At 38.8% G+C, this 19,955-nt stretch overlaps 2 protein-coding genes across 5 annotated transcripts in view; one reads left to right on the forward strand and one right to left on the reverse strand.

Annotated features, from left to right (window-relative positions):
* LOC133571119 (kalirin-like) overlaps positions 1-7,825 on the reverse strand; it is a 69,372-nt gene extending 61,547 nt beyond the window's left edge. The window contains exons 1-7 of one of the 4 annotated variants that reach the window (XM_072916616.1): positions 7,609-7,825; positions 6,528-6,673; positions 6,219-6,339; positions 5,607-5,639; positions 5,419-5,532; positions 5,242-5,334; positions 5,018-5,152 (exon numbers count right to left, since the gene is read on the reverse strand). The gene's annotated coding sequence lies outside the window, so the exon portion shown is untranslated. Of the gene's footprint in view, positions 1-5,017; positions 5,153-5,241; positions 5,335-5,418; positions 5,533-5,606; positions 5,640-5,746; positions 6,136-6,218; positions 6,674-7,608 lie in introns of those variants that run through there. The other 3 variants (XM_061924197.1, XM_061924201.1, XM_061924200.1) reach the window with 3 other exon arrangements.
* An 811-nt stretch (positions 7,826-8,636) lies between these two features.
* On the forward strand, positions 8,637-18,017 carry lig4 (ligase IV, DNA, ATP-dependent). The gene is made up of 3 exons (XM_061924204.2): positions 8,637-8,732; positions 14,804-16,878; positions 16,967-18,017. Exons 2-3 carry the CDS (start codon positions 14,810-14,812, stop codon positions 17,604-17,606), a joined length of 2,709 nt encoding a protein of 902 aa, XP_061780188.1. The 5' UTR covers positions 8,637-8,732; positions 14,804-14,809; the 3' UTR covers positions 17,607-18,017.
* The last annotated feature ends 1,938 nt before the right edge of the window (positions 18,018-19,955 follow it).

The raw sequence follows: 19,955 nt of genomic DNA on the forward strand, positions 1-19,955 counted from the left end.
ATACTACACTGTGTGCTAAATAACACATACTACACTGTGCTAAATAACACATACTACACTGTGTGCTAAATAACACATACTACACTGTGCTAAATAACACATACTACACTGTGCTAAATAACACATACTACACTGTGTGCTAAATAACACATACTACACTGTGTGCTAAATAACACAGACTACACTGTGTGCTAAATAACACATACTACACGGTGTGCTAAATAACACATACTACACTGTGCTAAATAACACATACTACACTGTGTGCTAAATAACACATACTACACTGTGTGCTAAATAACACATACTACACTGTGCTAAATAACACGCCATGTCACCACACTATGCTATATGTAAATAATCTATCATTTGACGAAACCGAGGTGGACATAAACACTGCTACATTCCTCAAATGATATTTTTCATTCATTGTACTCAACATTGGTTCTTGTTAACTGCAGCTTGCATCCATCCATTCTTCTACCGCTCGTTAACTGTATAAATACATGTTCAACAGTACCGCTCGTTAACTGTATAAATACATGTTGAACACTACCGCTCGTTAACTGTATAAATACATGTTCAACACTACCGCTCGTTAACTGTATAAATACATGTTCAACACTACCGCTTGTTAACTGTATAAATACATGTTCAACACTACCGCTCGTTAACTGTATAAATACATGTTCAACACTACCGCTCGTTAACTGTATAAATACATGTTCAACACTACCGCTCGTTAACTGTATAAATACATGTTCAACACTACCGCTCGTTAACTGTATAAATACATGTTCAACACTACCGCTCGTTAACTGTATAAATACATGTTCAACACTACCGCTCGTTAACTGTATAAATACATGTTCAACACTACCGCTCGTTAACTGTATAAATACATGTTCAACACTACCGCTCGTTAACTGTATAAATACATGTTCAACACTACCGCTCGTTAACTGTATAAATACATGTTCAACACTACCGCTTGTGAACTGTATAAATACATGTTCAACACTACCGCTTGTTAACTGTATAAATACATGTTCAACACTACCGCTTGTGAACTGTATAAATACATGTTCAACACTACCGCTCGTTAACTGTATAATGGTCCACCATTGTAGTCCATGCCGACACCGTAGTTGATAAGCTTCTTCTTTTTCTCTATCTTCTTGTCATGTGACATTCATCCTCCACTGTTGCCATTTCTAATATAAAGTAGTGTAAAGTTCTTACTTATATCTGTCAGTAAACTCACCATGAAAGCACTAAAACATACCGGTGTAGTGACTTTACATTATTCACCCAAGGAACTTTACTTATTAGAGAGTTCCGGTCACAGGACACATTTCGGGCGTTGTTGTTGCACTAGTGAGCCACGGATGAGGAGATGCTGCTCCGTTATTGATTGAAGTAAAGTGTGAATGTCATTAAAACAGTTAGCGCCATCTTTTGACACTTCTTCCACTCCCGTCCTTGCACGCTACAACAAAGATGACGGGGAGAAGACGCTCAGAAAGTGAGTTGAAGATGATGTGTAAAACATCATCTATGCAACATTTTGAGCAAAGAAGCACCATTACATGTTATGTAGACCACAAGGAAGTATTTTACATTTAGAAAATAATCATAATAATATGACTCCTTTAATGCACCTTATAATCCAATGCGCCTTTTGTATGAAAGTAGACCTGAATAGACCAATCATCAGCAGTGCGCCTTATAATCCGGTGCGCCATATGGTCCGACAAATAGGGTATGTGTGTTCAATGTGTGAGTGAGCGTTGAAATCCTTTATTATATCATAAATATATATTATATTACCGTATGTTATATTGTATATATTTTATTTAAATGGGCTGTTTCCAACTTGCTTAGAGTAACATTTTTAAAGCAAAAACTATAACAAGAACGCCACCAGCTAGCTTACACTATGTTACCATTGGTGCCTTAAGAGAACAGATTTCTTTGCCAATTGTCTATATTTTTCAAAATAACAAAGTTTATGTAGTAATTTTTTTAACCGGCTCAAATAAAATGATTAGTGTTCACGGCGGTCAGTCAACACGTACGCGCAGGCAGAGCATGCACACGTACAAAAGAGAAGCAACAAACAATTTGCGGTCATGTTGTTGTTATGATAGAATGTACAGTACAGGCCAAAAGTGTGGACACACCTTCTCCTCATTCAATGTGTGTTCTTTATTGTCATGACTATTTACATTGTAGATTGTCACATCAAAACTATCAATGAACACATGTGGAGTTATGTACTTAACAAAAAAAGGTGAAATAACATGTTTTATATTCTAGTTTCTTCAAAATAGCCACCCTTTGCTATGATTACTGCTTTACACACTCTCATGAGCTTCAAGAGGCAGTCACCTGAAATGGTTTTCACTTCACAGGTGTGCTTGAAGCTCATGGAAGTCATGAAAATAAAGAAAACACATTGAACGAGGAGAAGAGGTGTCCAAACCTTTGGCCTGTACTGTACATTCAATGACAGCTAACGCTAGCTATCCAAATTGCTATTATTAGCCAACAACACCTAAAGCTAATGCGCGTGCATGTGCTACGTACGTATATAATGACGTCATCACATAGGAGAAGCCGTAAGATGGCGGGATATAGTCTGTAAAATACATTGCAAAGTTAGTCTAGGCATCCCCTTTAAAAAAATAGGTACACACTCTTATGTATATATATAAAAAATAGTGTTGTTAGTTATTAATAACGCCATTAATAATATTAAAATGTAAAAAAATGTTCTTATGTCATCAGAATCACAATCAGATTTAACAACTAATTTGACTTGTTAGACTGAGCTCTCTTTGTTCAATGCAGTTTCAATTTCACTTTCTGCTTTTTGTCAAAAATAAGACAGGCTACACTACATTCTGCCCTCCCTGAATGTTGCAATTTAGTTTGTCAAATACGTAAACAGTCCTCTGAGTTGGATTTGAAAAACAATTACTCTGTGTTTGGTTGATATTCTTCACAATGAAGTCACTTTAAAACTAACCACACTGAAGAAAGTACATTATTTATACATATGAAGTGCACATACATGCAGGAATTAATAATATCATTCGTAATAAACTGAAAAAGCAATACAATTATGCAGGATGAAGGTTGAGCTCTAGCTTAATGCTAACGTACAATGGACCAGCTCATAGACAAGCTAACTCAAATTAGCATGGCACAGATGGACAATCATTCACACTAACATCCATGTCTATGGACAGTTTGCAGTCTCCAATAAGGGTAACATACATATTTTTGGAATGTAGAAAGAACATGTAGTGCCCGAAGAAAACACGCACGGGGACAAATGCACACCCCACACGGTGATGTCCAAACAGAGGTAAAGTTAGACATTATTTTTGGTAGTAATGTCAACTCATTTAGAGTAGTCTACCCAGGCTTGAACAAGAAATGCATTAATTAACTTAAAATACCTTTCTCTCTCATTTTCTCTCCTTACTTTTGCTGGGTGTCAACTTGTTCAGAGGTGCGACCAGCTGACGCGCTTCTGACAGCCCATTTAGATGCACTGTTCTTATCCACCCCAAAATAAAGCAATGAGGAACTTCTTTATGATATTTGAGCTGTTTTTCAAACTTATTCTAGCCAATAGTATGTAAATAATAGACCATGTAGCAGACCTGGGCAAATGAAGGCCCGGGTGGCCCGTTAAGCATTTCAATCTGGCCCGGTGGACATTCCCAAAACATTGTTTTAGATGTTTAAGATGTAAAGTATAGCTGCCATTATGATGTGCACTCATCTTTTATAATGACCGGAAGCCTTCAACTATACTAAGTCTTTCCATGCTTGGAATCTGCATCATATACTAGTTACTATGCTCATCTAATGATTTACTATGCTCATCTAATTAGTTACTATGGTCATCAAATTAGTTACGGTCATCTATTTAGTTACTATGATCATCTAATGAGTTACTATGGTAATGTAATGAGTTACTATGGTAATGTGAGTCACAGCAGCTCAGACGAGGCACCAAGCAGTGTGGGTGGGGAGTGTTTCCACAGAGTGTTTCCAGAGTGTGAAATGTGGGTGTCAGGGACAGACGTGGAAGGAGATTTTGGCAACAAAGTTGTAAAGCTTAGTGATATATCACATATATCAGATTGTAGGTGGGTTTGTTTACCCTTCATGTTCATATTTCACTGTGTTTGTTGCATTTTTGTTGTGTTTCGCTTGATTGTAAAATAAGTGGATGGAGAGGGGGTGTGACGTTCATATGTTGTCAATATTCAGTGTTTTATCCTTCATAGTTAATATTGTAACATTCTTTATTTTCATGTACATTCTGGGTGTCTCAATCAGTGAAAAAATTAAAATTCCATTCTGTTTTTTAAGGCGGTCTGTCTTAACGTTTTTAGTTTTCAATCAGACATTATTGTGAGGTTTTGTTTTAGTGTTCCTAAAAATAGATATACCGCCCCCCAGACACATTTTTTCTCTAAATTGATTTACTGTCATCAGGTTTTAGAAAATGACAAGAGTGAGACTTTGGTGGCGTTTGATAAAAATGTACCCTTTTTAACACTGATTTGGCCTGCTTTAACGTCTTTTTATACCTTAAAACGGATATTCTCACCTTTAAAGGGGAACTGCCCTTTTTTGGAATGTTGCCTATCTTTCACAATCATTATGAGACGTAACGATGGATGCTATTTTTGGAGCCTATGCGAGCCGCGCAAGCCGCGCAATTCCGCCTATAAAGCCCTATTAAACTCTAAAAAAAAAAAAAAAACATCCAAACACCTCCATTGAGGTTTTATATACAAGATGTAAGTATATCTGCAATATAGTAACGAGCACAATTTTAATAACATTTAATACTTAAGTATTTGATCATTTTAAGCATACGCGGCACATTAATTGAAAAAACGCATCACCACGTTTGCTTTTTTTCTTCTTCACTGATTATTAGTTACTGCAGACTTCATGAGAACCAACAAACATAATAAACATCACTTACTGTGCAACGTTTGCTGTCATTAGGATGCCGACTGCTGGGAAAAAAGGCTCATAATCCTCACGAAGAAAAGGGATGGGGGGGCAGGGGACCAAGCGTGTTTTCGTGTCGTCCTCGCCAGTTCCGGGACCTAAATGGCTGTCAAAGAGTACCAACTTGTCGGAATACCTACTCAGACTTCTTCTGTCTAAGTGAGATGCATTATTTATGATTTAGAATAAACTCACAGGGAGCAAGGAAGCAAGGAAGCAGCAGACCACTCGATGATGTAAACATAGGGACACATGTCTAATGTCTCTCAAACCTGTCAAGTCGTGTGCCTAAAGTGGAAAAGAATTATGCTTTTAAAATTCCTGGTCAAGAAATTGTATCAGGGAAAAAAGGAAAATACAAAACCACTGTACCTTCAATGCGGTGCAAGGATCTATACAGATGTGACTTTTGGGATCCCAGTTATCTGGCTGATGGAACAAGGATTTGAGAAAGTCCTGCTGTGGGTTTGAGTGGTATTGATTTGTCTGAAAAGAAAGTTGAAATGAATATTGCATGGTTTCATTTATGGTAGGCTCCATGATTTAAAAAAAATACTTACATTAAGGTGGTGGAGGCAGATACATTTCCTGACCTGAAAAAGGGCACACAAACACATATCAGTCAGTTATTAACCATGAATGTAAGCTAATAAATATGACTTGATGGAGGGGTTTCTTAAATATATGCATATCTCTGTACTTCCACGCAGGCTTGCAGACATTTGCTCCGTCATGGGAAGGCAGCTTTTAGACGTTGACATACAGTACAGGCCAAACGTTTGGACACACCTTCTCTTTTCATGACCATTTACATTGTAGATTGTCACATCAAAAATATGAAACATGTGAAGTGAAAACCACCTCTTGAAGCTCATGGAGAGAATGCCAAGAGTGTGCAAAGCAGTAATCAGAGCAAAGGGTGGCTATTGTGAAGAAAGTCGAATATAAAACATGTTATTTCACCTGTACATAACTCCACATGTGTTCATTCATAGTTTTGATGTGACAATCTACAATGTAAATAGTCATGAAAATAAAGAAAACACATTGAATGAGCAGGTGTGTCCAAACTTTTGGCCTGTACCGTGATTCATCTGTAAAGAAAGACCATACAATAGGTTTTAAAGATTCTCGAGTGTTGTACATGTACCCTGTGTTAAGAAAGGTCTTACCGTCACTGGAAGAGCCCGAATCCAACCTCCTTGGGCGTTTACATTGCCTCGATTTAAGGTTGGTCGCGTCATCCTTTGTCTTAATGCATGAGGACTCCATCAGATGCTTTGGTGTACCAATCTATGTAAAGATAGAAATGTTCTTTCAGCAAGTAGCAGAACAAACCAGTATTTCCAACCAACAAAACTTTAAGAATGTATTGTAAATATCAGTCTAACCTTGTCAAAGTGGATCAAATGCAGTCTAACCTTGTCAAAGTGGATCCAATGGAGTCTAACCTTGTCAAAGTGGATCAAATGGAGTCTAACCTTGTCAAAGTGCTGCGGGCTCTTCCAGGAAGTTGTAGCATTCACGCCACAGACATGTTCTAAGTAGACGCAGCATTGGCTGCTGTGATGCGAGAAATTGGGCCACCATCTTGAAGTGGTGACGAGGAGCCGGCGAGCAGCCTAAACTGACAGTTGGCAGGTAGAAAACAAAGATGCTAAACTGACAGTTGACAGGTAGAAAACAAAGATGCTAAACTGACAGTTGACAGGTAGAAAACAAAGATGCTAAACTGACAGTTGACAGGTAGAAAACAAAGATGCTAAACTGACAGTTGACAGGTAGAAAACAAAGATGCTAAACTGACAGTTGACAGGTAGAAAACAAAGATGCTAAACTGACAGTTGACAGGTAGAAAACAAGGATGCTAAACTGACAGTTGACAGGTAGAAAACAAGGATGCTAAACTGACAGTTGACAGGTAGAAAACAAAGATGCTAAACTGACAGTTGACAGGTAGAAAACAAGGATGCTAAACTGACAGTTGACAGGTAGAAAACAAAGATGCTAAACTGACAGTTGACAGGTAGAAAACAAAGATGCTAAACTGACAGTTGACAGGTAGAAAACAAGGATGCTAAACTGACAGTTGACAGGTAGAAAACAAGGATGCTAAACTGACAGTTGACAGGTAGAAAACAAGGATGCTAAACTGACAGTTGACAGGTAGAAAACAAGGATGCTAAACTGACAGTTGACAGGTAGAAAACAAAGATGCTAAACTGACAGTTGACAGGTAGAAAACAAAGATGCTAAACTGACAGTTGACAGGTAGAAAACAAGGATGCTAAACTGACAGTTGACAGGTAAATCTGTGCGTTGGAAAACACGGACCAGAGTTTTTTTTTAAACTGGATCTGGGTCGGCATTTTCCCATGCCTTGCCGATACGCATTTTTTGGCAAATATCGGCGGCCGATCCGATCCAAATTTCGGATCGGGACATCCCTAGTACTGAGCAATCTACTAATAAAAGCTTCAATAAATGACCATTTAGTGGTCAATAGTAGGGAATGTGTACTGTACTGTGCAATCTACTAATAAAAGTTTGGATGCTGCGTACCTTTAGAAGATGTCAATGATTCGCGCCATTATTATAATTGTGTCCCTTCTCAGTCTTCTTCTACTATTGACATGGCGCTTGAGCACCTTGTCGTGTATTAGCACCACTGCTGGATTGGAATACAATTGCAGCTTTTGTAAAAATGACACCTTTTTTATTTATTTTTTTACTTTAAACTTTTTTCAACTGATCAACACACAACAGAACAACAACAAAGAAGATATTAAATAATTGTGTAGAAGAGTAGAGGAATATACCGTTACACGATAAATTAAAATAATAATAAAGAGCAAAAAGCGTCAGAAAATACTTTTTTTTTAGTATGTAAAATTCCATCCTGTTTTTTTCAAGGTGGTCTGTCATAACGTTTTTAGCATTCAATCAGACATTGTGAGTTTTTGTATTAGTGTTCCTAAAAATAGATATACCGGGCCCCAGACACATTTGGTTCTCGAAATTTAGCCCCCGAGTCCAAATAATTGCCCAGGCCTGCCATATACGGCATATCCATTCATACAATACATCACCTCAATTTGTTTTCATTTTAAAAAAATGTTTTCATGAGGAAAAAAAAAAGAAGAAGGAAAAAGCGTATTTTGAAGGAGTGCATGGCGGCAGTAATCTTGTCTATCTTTTCTTTCCTTCACATGTTTCGCTGATGTTGAAAGTGCTTGACGTTTGTGTGCATTAGAAATGTTACTTTGACGTTTGTGTGCATTAGAAATGTTACTTTGACGTTTGTGTGCATTAGAAATGTTACTTTGACGTTTGTGTGCATTAGAAATGTTACTTTGACGTTTAATTCAAAAACCGCAACCAGGAAGTGTTCCAAAGGCTTCAATGTCTCGATGGTCGTTAATAAGTTCATACTCTTATTCATCTTGAGCTCTCAGTTGTCATATTCCAAGTCAGCAGTCCGCATCCACCTCACCTTCGACAATGAAGACCCTCGTAATGAACAGCGAGCGAGATGTGGACGTCTCCGGAACCGGAAACTGCCCTGCTTGAATCCATGCTCACATTAGTTCCGCTCTTGTTTCTAGAGGAATGTTTTGAAAGAGGCGCGTTGAAAGGAGCAGGAAGTAGTATTGTCAGAGGGACGTCGCCTCTCTCCGGACAACAAGGTAACAAGTTAGTCTAAGTAACAACAAGTTAGTCTAAGTAACAACAAGTTAGTCTAAGTAACAACAAGTTAGTCTAAGTAACAACAAGTTAGTCTCAGTAACAACAAGGTAACAAGTTAGTCTAAGTAACAACAAGTTAGTCTAAGTAACAAGAAGGTAACAAGTTAGTCTAAGAAAAGCAGACCTTGCTCTGAGATGTGATACCAACTCGCTAGTATATCATCCCAAAATGCACTTTTTTCTTTTGGAGGAAGCTAGATAGCTTTGGTGTAGTTTTGTTGTTCTGCCTGCTATTTTACTCTTTTCATTTGACAACGTAAAAATGGTACTTTGTTTTTGTCAGCACTTTGCCTGGCCTTGATTTGAAATGGGCAGGTTATTTTTGTAGCAGCCTAATAAGAAGCGCAGTTACAGTAAAAATGATTTGTAGTCATCTTTGTTAGTTAGCGCTTGCCTAAAAATATCTCAATCTGAATTTAAAAGTGATTGCTAAATTAGAGCCATTGAATAGGTGCTTTATAATCTGGCAAATCCTTAAGATAGTTGATGACTAGTCAGCTATAAAAATGGTTGTTAGTTGCAGCCCTCATGACTAGCAAAACAAACCTTGTTGTCAGCAGACTCGACAATCACATTGTCAATTCTCTTCGCCAGTCTTTTTCAACCTTTTTTTGAGCCAAGACACAATTTTTTAATTGAAAAACTCCAGACGCACACCACCAGCAGAAAACATTAAAAATTAAAACTCAGCAGCCGATATTGACATTAAAAAGTCGTTGTCACAATTGTTGGATATGACTTTAAAGCAGAACCAAGCATGCATCACTATAGCTCTTGTCTCAAAGTAGGTGTACTGTCACCACCTGTCACATCACACCCTGACTTATTTGGACTTTTTTGCTGTTTTCCTGTGTGTTGTGTTTTACTTCTTGTCTTACGCTCCTATTTTGCTGGCTTTTCCTGTTTTGTTGCCAGTTTCATGTCTTCCTTGACCGCTATTCCCCCGCACCTGCTTTGTTTTAGCAATCAAGACTATTTAAGTTGTTTTTATCCTTCTTTGTGTGGACATTGTTGATTGTCATGTCATATTTGAATGTACTTTGTGGACGCCGTCTCGGCTCCACACGCTGTAAGTCTTTGCTGTCGTCCAGCATTCTGTTTTTGTTGACTTTGCAGCCAGTTCAGTTTTATTTCCATTCTGCATAGCCTTCCCTAAGCTTCAATGCCTTTTTTAGGGGGCACTCACCATTTGGTTATTTTTGGTTTCAGCATTAGATACCTTTTTACCTGCACACTGCCTCCAGCTGTCGTCTGCATATTGTGACCACAACAAACCATCGCCGCTGTTCCCGACTTCTACTAAGCAATTAACTACCTGCTGCCACCTACTGATATGGAAGATTATCACAGGGTTACTCTGCCGAGCTATAGACAGCAAAGACATTCAACAACGGCACATTATTTGTGGATTATAATTACTGCTTTGCAAAAAATATTTTTAACACAATTAGGTGAAAGGACATAATCTCCCACGGCACACCAGACTGTATCTCACGGCACACTAGTGTGCCACGGCACAGTGGTTGAAAAACACTGCTCTACGCATCTGCTCAGTGCAAATATGATCACCTGTAATTGCGACATGCTAGTTTAGCCACTAGCAAAACAACTAGCCAGTCCCCACAGATTTTGTTTGAAAAATTAAAGGGGTTGTTTGCAACTTGCTCAAAGTAAAAACATTTTCAAAGCAAAACATTTGTTTGACAATTGTCTGCATTTTTCTCTATTACAAAGTTGACATAATACATGTTTTTACCAGCTTGAATAAAATGATTGTTGTTTACAGCGGTCACTGGTCAATACAGACGTGCAGGGAGCACGTGCACACGTACAAAAGCAGTCCAATTTGCAGTCTTGTTGTTGTTATGATAGAATATACATTCAACGACAGCTAACACTAGCTATCCAAATTGCTATTATTAGCTCACAACACCTAAAGCTAATGCGTAGGCACATAATGACATCATCACGCATGAGAAAATACATTGGAAAGTTGCTGCCCTACAGGCATCTGTGTAAACACCCCCTTAAAGATACAAACGTCATACTAAAGACCCACATTTCCACTGCCTGATGCTGTGCTCATTCGTTTCGAGGGTGTTTTCACTTTTAAGAGACGTGCTGCAATGAAAAAAAAAGAAAAAGTTATACTGCGGTGGCGGTGATGAAAGATATTTTGAATTGCAATCACCATTTTGTTATGCTCAGGTACCATCTGCTGCACATACATGCTGCTTCTGACAGGGTCCTGTTTTTCTCAAGTAAATGTTGACATATACTCTTCCGTCACGTAGTTTGCTTCCCTTCTGACGGCGTCTTGGTTGGTTTATAGCTCTTCCGTGGAGGCTGGTGCTTGACTTGCAATTCTCTTCCAAAACCTAAGTGGCAGTGTTTCCTGTGTTAGTAACTACCACTCTTCTTGGCTATCTTCATGAAAGAGAGAGCGCTACCTGTGTGTAGTAGTGGTCGTAAACTCAACAATGGCATCAGAAGCCACATCCACTTTATTGTTGGAGCTTAACTAATCCTTTTTGAAACAACAGTCAGTCACTTTTAATGTTCACATTGCTTTGAAACCTGAAGAGAAGACGTTCGTGAAGGTGGGCTGTGGATGTGCAACTCCTTAATAAGTCGTGAAAGTCGGCGAATTTGCAACGCTATTAGGCCGTCCGAGACATTGGACAAGAGAGCTATGTAATTGAAAATAAGCAAAACTGTTACATAACTATATTAGGGCTGCAACTAATCATTCATTTGATAATCGATTAATCTGTCCATTATTACTTTGATTAATCGATTAATAATCGGATAAAAGAGACAAACTACATTTCTATCCTTTCCAGTATTTTATTGGGAAAAAAACAGCATACTGGCACCATACTTATTTTGATTATTGTTTGTCAGCTGTTTGTACATGTTGCAGTTTATAAATAAAGGTTTATAAAAAATAAAAAAATACAAATAAAAATTGCCTCTGCGCATGCGCATAGCATAGATCCAACGAATGGATGACTAAATTAATCAACTATTTTTATAATCGATTCAATCGATTAGTTGTTGCAGCCCTAAACTATAGTAACAACCTGCTGATATTAATGTTAATGTGTATGTGTTATTAATGTTTAGAGCTCACATGTTTGTAAATATACCTTGCCTGAAATAGGATGGAAGGGTTGTGTGTGTGCACGATAAAGAATATGTGTCCGAATGGAACCTGTTAAGAACAGGTTCCATTCGAGATTACCAATACAAGTTAAAAAGAGCGTCATACTATTAGTGACTTGTCCTGGGTGCAACATCAACACAGTATGCTGAAAAACGACACATTCAATAATTATTTTTATTGCACAAGGACACTATCAATTTGCATGCGGATGTTCAATCACTGTTGCTTTATTTCATTCAATAATTTGTGCATTTCAAGCACAATGTCTTCTCTCATTTGTTCAGGGACTCTCTTCGGCAAAAGCTGACCAATCACAGCTCTGTGGTGTGCTTCACTGCTGATGCAACAGGCTAGAATGTTTGGGGGTGCACGTTGCGAGGAGCAAGACAGCGTCGCTGATGCAACATTTTTAATTTGATTTAATTTCAGACACATTTTGAACATAAATAACTGTTGACGTTTATTATAACCGTATCATGCTATACCACCATCAAAGGAGTTTAAAGTTACAATTTAAAAAAAAGAAGAACACTGGCAGAAAATAGATGAATGGATGGCTAAGAAACAGAAAGAAAAACATTGTTTTTAATTGGAGACCCATTGGATTTCCCAGCTACCCACTCAAATCACTACTTGTAGGTCCCTGAGACTCACTACATTGAAAACCTATAGTATCAGCATTTGTACGGTCAATACTGCCATACCATTTTTTATATTGCCCCTATAGCTACTTGGTATTGAAATTATACCCACATTTGTAGTATCGCCCAAAACGAATGTTAAGTAGCCAAACAACAGAAGAATAAGTGCTTAAAACACTTAAACAGAAAGTACGGTAACCAGCTATTAACAGTAAATTAGCAAGTACAAATTCCGTTTCCATGAGTTGGGAAATTGTGTTAGATGTAAATATAAACGGAATACAATGATTTGCAAATCCTTTTCAACCTATATTCAGTTGAATATGCTACAAAGACAACATATTTGATGTTCAAACTGATAAAAACATTTTTTTTTGCAAATAATCATTAACTTTAGGATTTGATGCCAGCAACACGTGACAAAGAAGTTGTGAAAGGTGGCAATAAATACTGATAAAGTTGAGGAATGCTCATCAAACACTTATTTGGAACATCCCACAGGTGTGCAGGCTAATTGGGAACAGGTGGGTGCCATGATTGGGTATATAAACAGCTTCCCAAAAAATGCTCAGTCTTTCACAAGAAAGGATGGAGCGAGGTACACCCCTTTGTCCACAACTGCGTGAGCAAATAGTCAAACAGTTTAAGAACAACGTTTCTCAAAGTGCAATTGCAAGACATTTAGGGATTTCAACATCTACGCTCCATAATATCATCAAAAGGTTCAGAGAATGTGGAGAAATCACTCCACGTAAGCGGCATGGCCGGAAACCAACATTGAATGACCGTGACCTTCCATCCCTCAGACGGCACTGTATCAAAAACTGACATCAATCTCTAAAGGATATCACCACATGGGCTCAGGAACACTTCAGAAAACCACTGTCACTAAATACAGTTGGTCGCTACATCTGTAAGTGCAAGTTAAAGCTCTACTATGCAAAGCCAAAGCCATTTATCAACAACATCCAGAAACGCCGCCGGCTTCTCTGGGCCCGAGATCTTCTAAGATGGACTCATGCAAAGTGGAAAAGTGTTCTGTGGTCTGACGAGTCCACATTTCAAATTGTTTTTGGAAATATTCGACATCGTGTCATCCGGACCAAAGGGAAGCGAACCATCCAGACTGTTATCGACGCAAAGTTCAAAAGCCAGCATCTGTGATGGTATGGGGGTGCATTAGTGCCCAAGGCATGGGTAACTTACACATCTGTGAAGGCACCATTAATGCTGAAAGGCACATACAGGTTTTGGAACAACATATGCTGCCATCTAAGCGCCATCTTTTTCATGGACGCCCCTGCTTCTTTCAGCAAGACAATGCCAAGCCACATTCAGCACGTGTTACAACAGCGTGGCTTCATAAAAAAAGAGTGCGGGTACTTTCCTGGCCCGCCTGCAATCCAGACCTGTCTCCCATCGAAATTGTGTGGCGCATTATGAAGCGTAAAATATGACAGCGGGACTGTTGAACGACTGAAGCTCTACATAAAACAAGAATGGGAAAGAATTCCACTTTCAAAGCTTCAGCATTTAGTTTCCTCAGTTCCCAATCGTTTATTGAGTGTTGTTTAAAGAAAAGGTGATGTAACACAGTGGTGAACATGCCCTTTCGCAACTACTTTGGCACATGTTGTAGCCATGAAATTCTAAGTTAATTATTATTTGCAAAAAAAAAAAAGTTTATGAGTTTGAACATCAAATATCTTGTCTTTGTAGTGCATTCAATTGAATATGGGTTGAAAAGGATATGCAAAACATTGTATTCCATTTATATTTACATCTAACACAATTTCCCAACTCATATGGAAACGGGGTTTGTAGATTAAATAATAGTTTTGAAAGAACAATACAAGCAGAAATGTTGCAATATGTTACTGCGTACGTCAGCAGCCAAATTGGGAGTTTTGAAATGGTTCTCTTATCACTTGTATTCCAAATAATATATTATGATATACATCGGCTGCAATTTGTATCGCAATATACATTTTAGACCATATCACCCATCCCTAATTATCATCACACAGTCTTCACACATCTGAACAAGAAATGACAAAGTTTATTTTTGTCCGCTTACATTTTGTCATTTAAATTTAGTTAATAACTTCATAGAGTTCATTATTTATGTATTTGTTTAATTAATTTTAGGAATGAGCTGTATTAATTACTTGTAGACTGACTGAACATTTTGCCATCTGATACAGATAAAAATGGAGGGATCGTCTAAAAGGGACCCATCTGATCAGCCATCTGTTGTTGCTGCTCAAGTTCCCTTCCTACACCTGTGCAATACTTTCGAAAAGATCCAGAAGTCAAAACTTCGTCCAGAAAAGTCCAAGATCCTTGGCGATTTTATTAAGTCGTGGAGGGAGTTCCATTGCGCCCTGCATAAAGATGACACCAAAACAACAGACTCTTTCTACCCAGCAATGCGTCTCATCGTTCCTTCATTTGAGCGAGAGCGAATGGCATATGGCATAAAGGAAAGCATGTTAGCTAAACTTTACATCGATGTGCTATGCCTCCCAAAGAATGGCCCAGAAGCCAATAAACTGTTAAACTACCGTGCGCCAACCACCTCCCAAGGAGAGTCGGGCGACTTTGCTGGCATGGCATACTTTGTGCTAAAGAAACGCTGCACCGGGCAAGGAAAGCTCAGCCTTCAAGAAGTTAATGACTTTCTGGATTCGGTGGCTATCAACAATGCTAGCAAGAAAAAAGATCTTGTAAAAAAAAGTCTGCTACACCTAATTCAACAGAGTTCTGCTCTTGAGCAGAAATGGCTCATTAGAATAATTCTGAAGGACATGAAGCTCGGCATCAGCAAGGAAACTGTCCTTCAAGTCTTCCACCCAGATGCTGCTGAGCTTTACAATGTGACCACAGACTTGAACAAGGTGTGTCAGCAGCTCCACAACCCCTCAGTGTCTTTGAGTGAGGTTTCCATTGGTCTTTTCTCTGCCTTCAAGCCCATGTTGGCAGGTGTGTCTAACATCCGCAATGTAGAGAAGCAAATGGAAAACAGCCCTTTTTACATTGAAACCAAGTTGGATGGTGAGCGAATACAACTGCATAAAAATGGCGAGGTTTACAAGTACTTTAGTCGGAATGCCTTTGAATATACACAGCAGTTCGGTGGATCGCCTTTAGAGGGCTCATTGACACCATACATACACAATGTCTTTAAAAGCCACATAGTCAGTTGTATCCTCGACGGAGAGATGATGGCTTACAATCCGACCACAAAGACTTTCATGCAGAAAGGGAGCAAGTTTGACATTAAGAGATTGATGGAAGATTCAGAGTTGCAGACTTGCTACTGCGTGTTTGACGTGCTTTTAGTCAACGACCAAAAGCTTGGCAATGAAGTGCTGAAAAAACGTCATGAGATCCTACAGACAGTTTTCACTCCGGTTCATGGAAGAATCCACTTGGTGCCCAAAACAGAAGCCAGAACTATGCGGGAGGTGGTGAATTCCCTTAATGATGCTATAGACAACAGAGAAGAGGGAATTATGGTAAAGAATCCGTTATCTGTGTACAAACCGGACAAAAGAGGTGAGGGTTGGTTGAAAATAAAGCCAGAATACGTGGATGGCTTGATGGATAAGCTTGATGTTCTAATTGTTGGCGGCTATTGGGGTAAAGGAAAACGTGGCGGTATGATGTCCCATTTTCTATGTGCTGTTGCCGAAGCAGCAAAGCCCGGTGAGAAACCTTCCATTTTTCATACGCTCTGCCGCATTGGTTCTGGCTACACGATGAAAGAGCTGTATGACCTTGGCTTAAAGCTTGCAAAGCACTGGAAAGTTTACAGAAAAAATGACCCACCATCCAACATTCTTTGTGCAACTGAGAAGCCTGAGGTCTATATCGAGCCATGCAACTCGGTCATCTTGCAAGTGAAGGCGGCTGAGATAGTCAGCAGCGACATGTATAAAACCAACTGCACACTGCGCTTTCCTAGGATAGAAAATATCCGTAACGACAAGGAGTGGCATCAGTGTATGACCCTAGCAGAGCTGGACCATTTCTCTAACAAGGCATCAGGGAAACTCGCCTCGCGGCACCTTCATATTGATATTGCCGACGAACCACAGAGAAAAAAGCGCAAACTGCCTGCCAAAATCAAGAAGATGGTCGAAATAATAGACCACTTTAAACCCCAGGATCTCTCGGGTGTTACCAAAGAGACAGACATCTTTCAGGATTTGGAGTTCTGCATACTCAATGGGACACAGGATCACCCGAAAGCCAAGCTGGAGAAGGGTCTGGCCAGGTAAGTAAATTAAAACATGATGAAAATGACAAGCCAAGTTGGTTTTGTTACGTACTAGAATAAAATGTCTGTGTTGTCTTTCTTTTAGTTGTGGCGGTACAGTCGTTCAGAACCCAGGACAAGACACCTATTGTGTGATTGCCGGCTTGGAAAACATGCGTGTGAAAAACCTGGTTTTGTCCAACCAGCATGATGTAGTGAGGGCCTCCTGGCTGCTGGAGTGCCTGGAGCAGAAGCAATTTGTTCCATGGCAACCACGCCACATGATCCACATGTCACCGCCCACCAAGGAGCGCTTCACTAAGGAGTACGACAGCTATGGCGACAGCTATTTTGTGGACACTGATGTACAGCAACTTCGGGAAGTCTTTGAGCGCATTGGAAAGAGGAGCACTGGACAAACGGTTGCAAATGTCTGCCATGTAGAAGAGCGATATGGCTGGGATGACCTTCCGACCAGTATGTTCAGACCTTTCACAGTTTATATTGACAGAAACGCAAGCTGTGTGGATATTCGAGGCCTGGAGTTCCGTTATTATGGAGGCACAGTGGTGCAGAAGTTGGAAGAAGGGGTGTCGCATGTTGTAATTGCAGAGGAAACCAGACTTGAGGCTTTGAGGAAGACCAGGCGCAGCTTTAAGAAGAAGTTTAAAATTGTCAGAGACTCTTGGGTGACTGATTCAATTAAGAAACGACATCGGATAAATGAAGATGACTATTTGGTTTGAAAATTGACATGCAGTGAGGTTTATTGCTTGCTAAAGCAATGACTTTGAGAAATGTTTGAAACATTTATGTTTTCACACAGATTCTACTGTAAATGCAATAGAAACCTTGATTGCTTCCCTCGGGTTTAATGATTCCATTTTAAAGTTGTGGTGATATTTGCATAGGTTTTAAATGAATACTTGTAAGGCCCAGAAGACAATTATTAAAGAGTTCTGGAGGCTTTCATACAATGTGACTTACATAGTTTATTTAGGGTCTTTCTTTTAGACACATTTTTTTTCTCTCCTAAATGATTGTATTCTCCTACAGGAGTGCATTAGTGACAATCTAAACTTTTTGTGTAATTAATTGTACTTTGATTTTTTCTAAGTGCTGTATTACTGCTGTACTGTAATCAAATAAATAGCGTTATGTAATTCCTAATGTATTATTTGTTTTACAGTAAAGCTGTACTCGGCTGTCAAACAGATGCCTAAGCCACAAAGGTAGGTTAAAACGGTCTAAACCTGCCACAACAACGACATTATTGTGTTTTTCCTCTTCTAAAATGTCACCACAATGTCTTAGAACTCATTCATATGTTATAACCTTCATTTCCTTTGCCTCCAGGCTACTGGTAGCTACCTACCTGTGGTGCCCTGCATGAATTACAGGTGAAACTCAATACATATAAATATGGTGCAAAAGTCCATTCATTTCTGCAATTCAACTTCAAGTGTGAAATTAATTTGATATAAACTCATTACATGCAAAATGAGATATGTCAAGCCTTTATTTGTTATCATTTTCATGACCAATGCTTACAGCATACTTGCCAACCCTCCCGGATTTTCCGGGAGACTCCCGAAATTCGGCGCCTCTCCCGAAAACCTCCCGGGACAAATTTTCTCCCGAAATTCAGGCGGAGCTGGAAGCCACGCCCCTCCAGCTCCATGCGAACCTGAGTGACATTTCAACAGCCTGTATTCACGTCCGCTTTCCCACAATATAAACAGCGTGCCTGCCCAAACACGTTATAACTGTAGAATGATCGAGGGCGAGTTCTTGGTTTCTTATGTGGGTTTATTGTTAGGCAGTTTCATTAACGTCCTCCCAGCGCGGTAACAACACACAACAACAGCAGTCATGTTTTATTCTACCATAAAGCAGTTCGTCTGCCGTGAACAGCAATGTTGTTGTAATATATTGAGTTGGAGTCAATAACCAGGCGAGGTGATGAAGTATGTTTCTTTACTGTAGACTTCAGAACAGGCTCACACACTTAACGTCAGGTGCGCAACACCACGTAAATTGTTGGCCAACCAAAAAGTAACCCCAGTACGCTATAGCCAACATTCACCAGGAGATGGCAACAGACAAACATAGATCACTCTATTACATTCCTCCTCTTTTAGAAATGTAGAAGTTACTCAAAATAAATAAACAACCCAACCAAAAAATGCAGCAGCTCAATTAAAAAAACTGTACTTAAGCCACATTCTTTTCTTTTCTTTTTTTTTTTTTTTTAAGTACTGAACTCTTAAACCTCATTTGTAAACAATAACATGCTTATTATACAAACAGTATTTGTACACCTTTAACACAGATTTTTATACCGTCCTCAGAGATTCCGTTTTTTTGGTGGTACTCGAAACCTTTCTGGGTACCTGCGAAAGGGTGTTCAGCATGGTTAGAAAAATAGTGACAGAGAATAGAACAAGGATGGACAATTCAACCCTTAACTCAACAATGAGTTGATGAGTGTTATGTGTGTGTATATGTGTAAATAAATGAACACTGAAATTCAAGTATTTATTTTATTTATATATATAGATAGATATAGCTAGAATTCACTGAAAGTCAAGTATTTCTTATATATATATATATATATATATATATATATATATATATATATATATATATACATATATATATATATGAAATACTTGACTTGGTGAATTATAGCTGTAAATATACTCCTCCCCCTCTTAGCCACGCCCCCACCCCGACCACGCCCCCCCACCACCCACCTCCCGAAATCAGAGGTCTCAAGGTTGGCAAGTATGGCTTACAGTTTTTCAAAACCCGTAATTTTCTGAGATTTTCAATTCAAAATTTTCACAAACTTTTAGCCATAATCATCAACATTTATTTTAAAAGAATGCTTGAAATAGCCAATGTCATATATTACTTTCACCTTGTAAATCAAATTGCTGAAAGAAACTCAACCTTTGCACAATATTAGATTTATTTTTTTATGCTTCACTTTTGTGTTTTTGTAGTGAGTGATGAGAGAGCATTTCCAATTGAGGTGCTGTAAAACGATATACTAAGTTTTGATTGTGTTATGAATACATTGCACTTTTGCA

Source organism: Nerophis lumbriciformis, linkage group LG28 (genome assembly GCF_033978685.3).
Source record: "Nerophis lumbriciformis linkage group LG28, RoL_Nlum_v2.1, whole genome shotgun sequence".
Lineage (NCBI taxonomy): Eukaryota > Metazoa > Chordata > Actinopteri > Syngnathiformes > Syngnathidae > Nerophis > Nerophis lumbriciformis.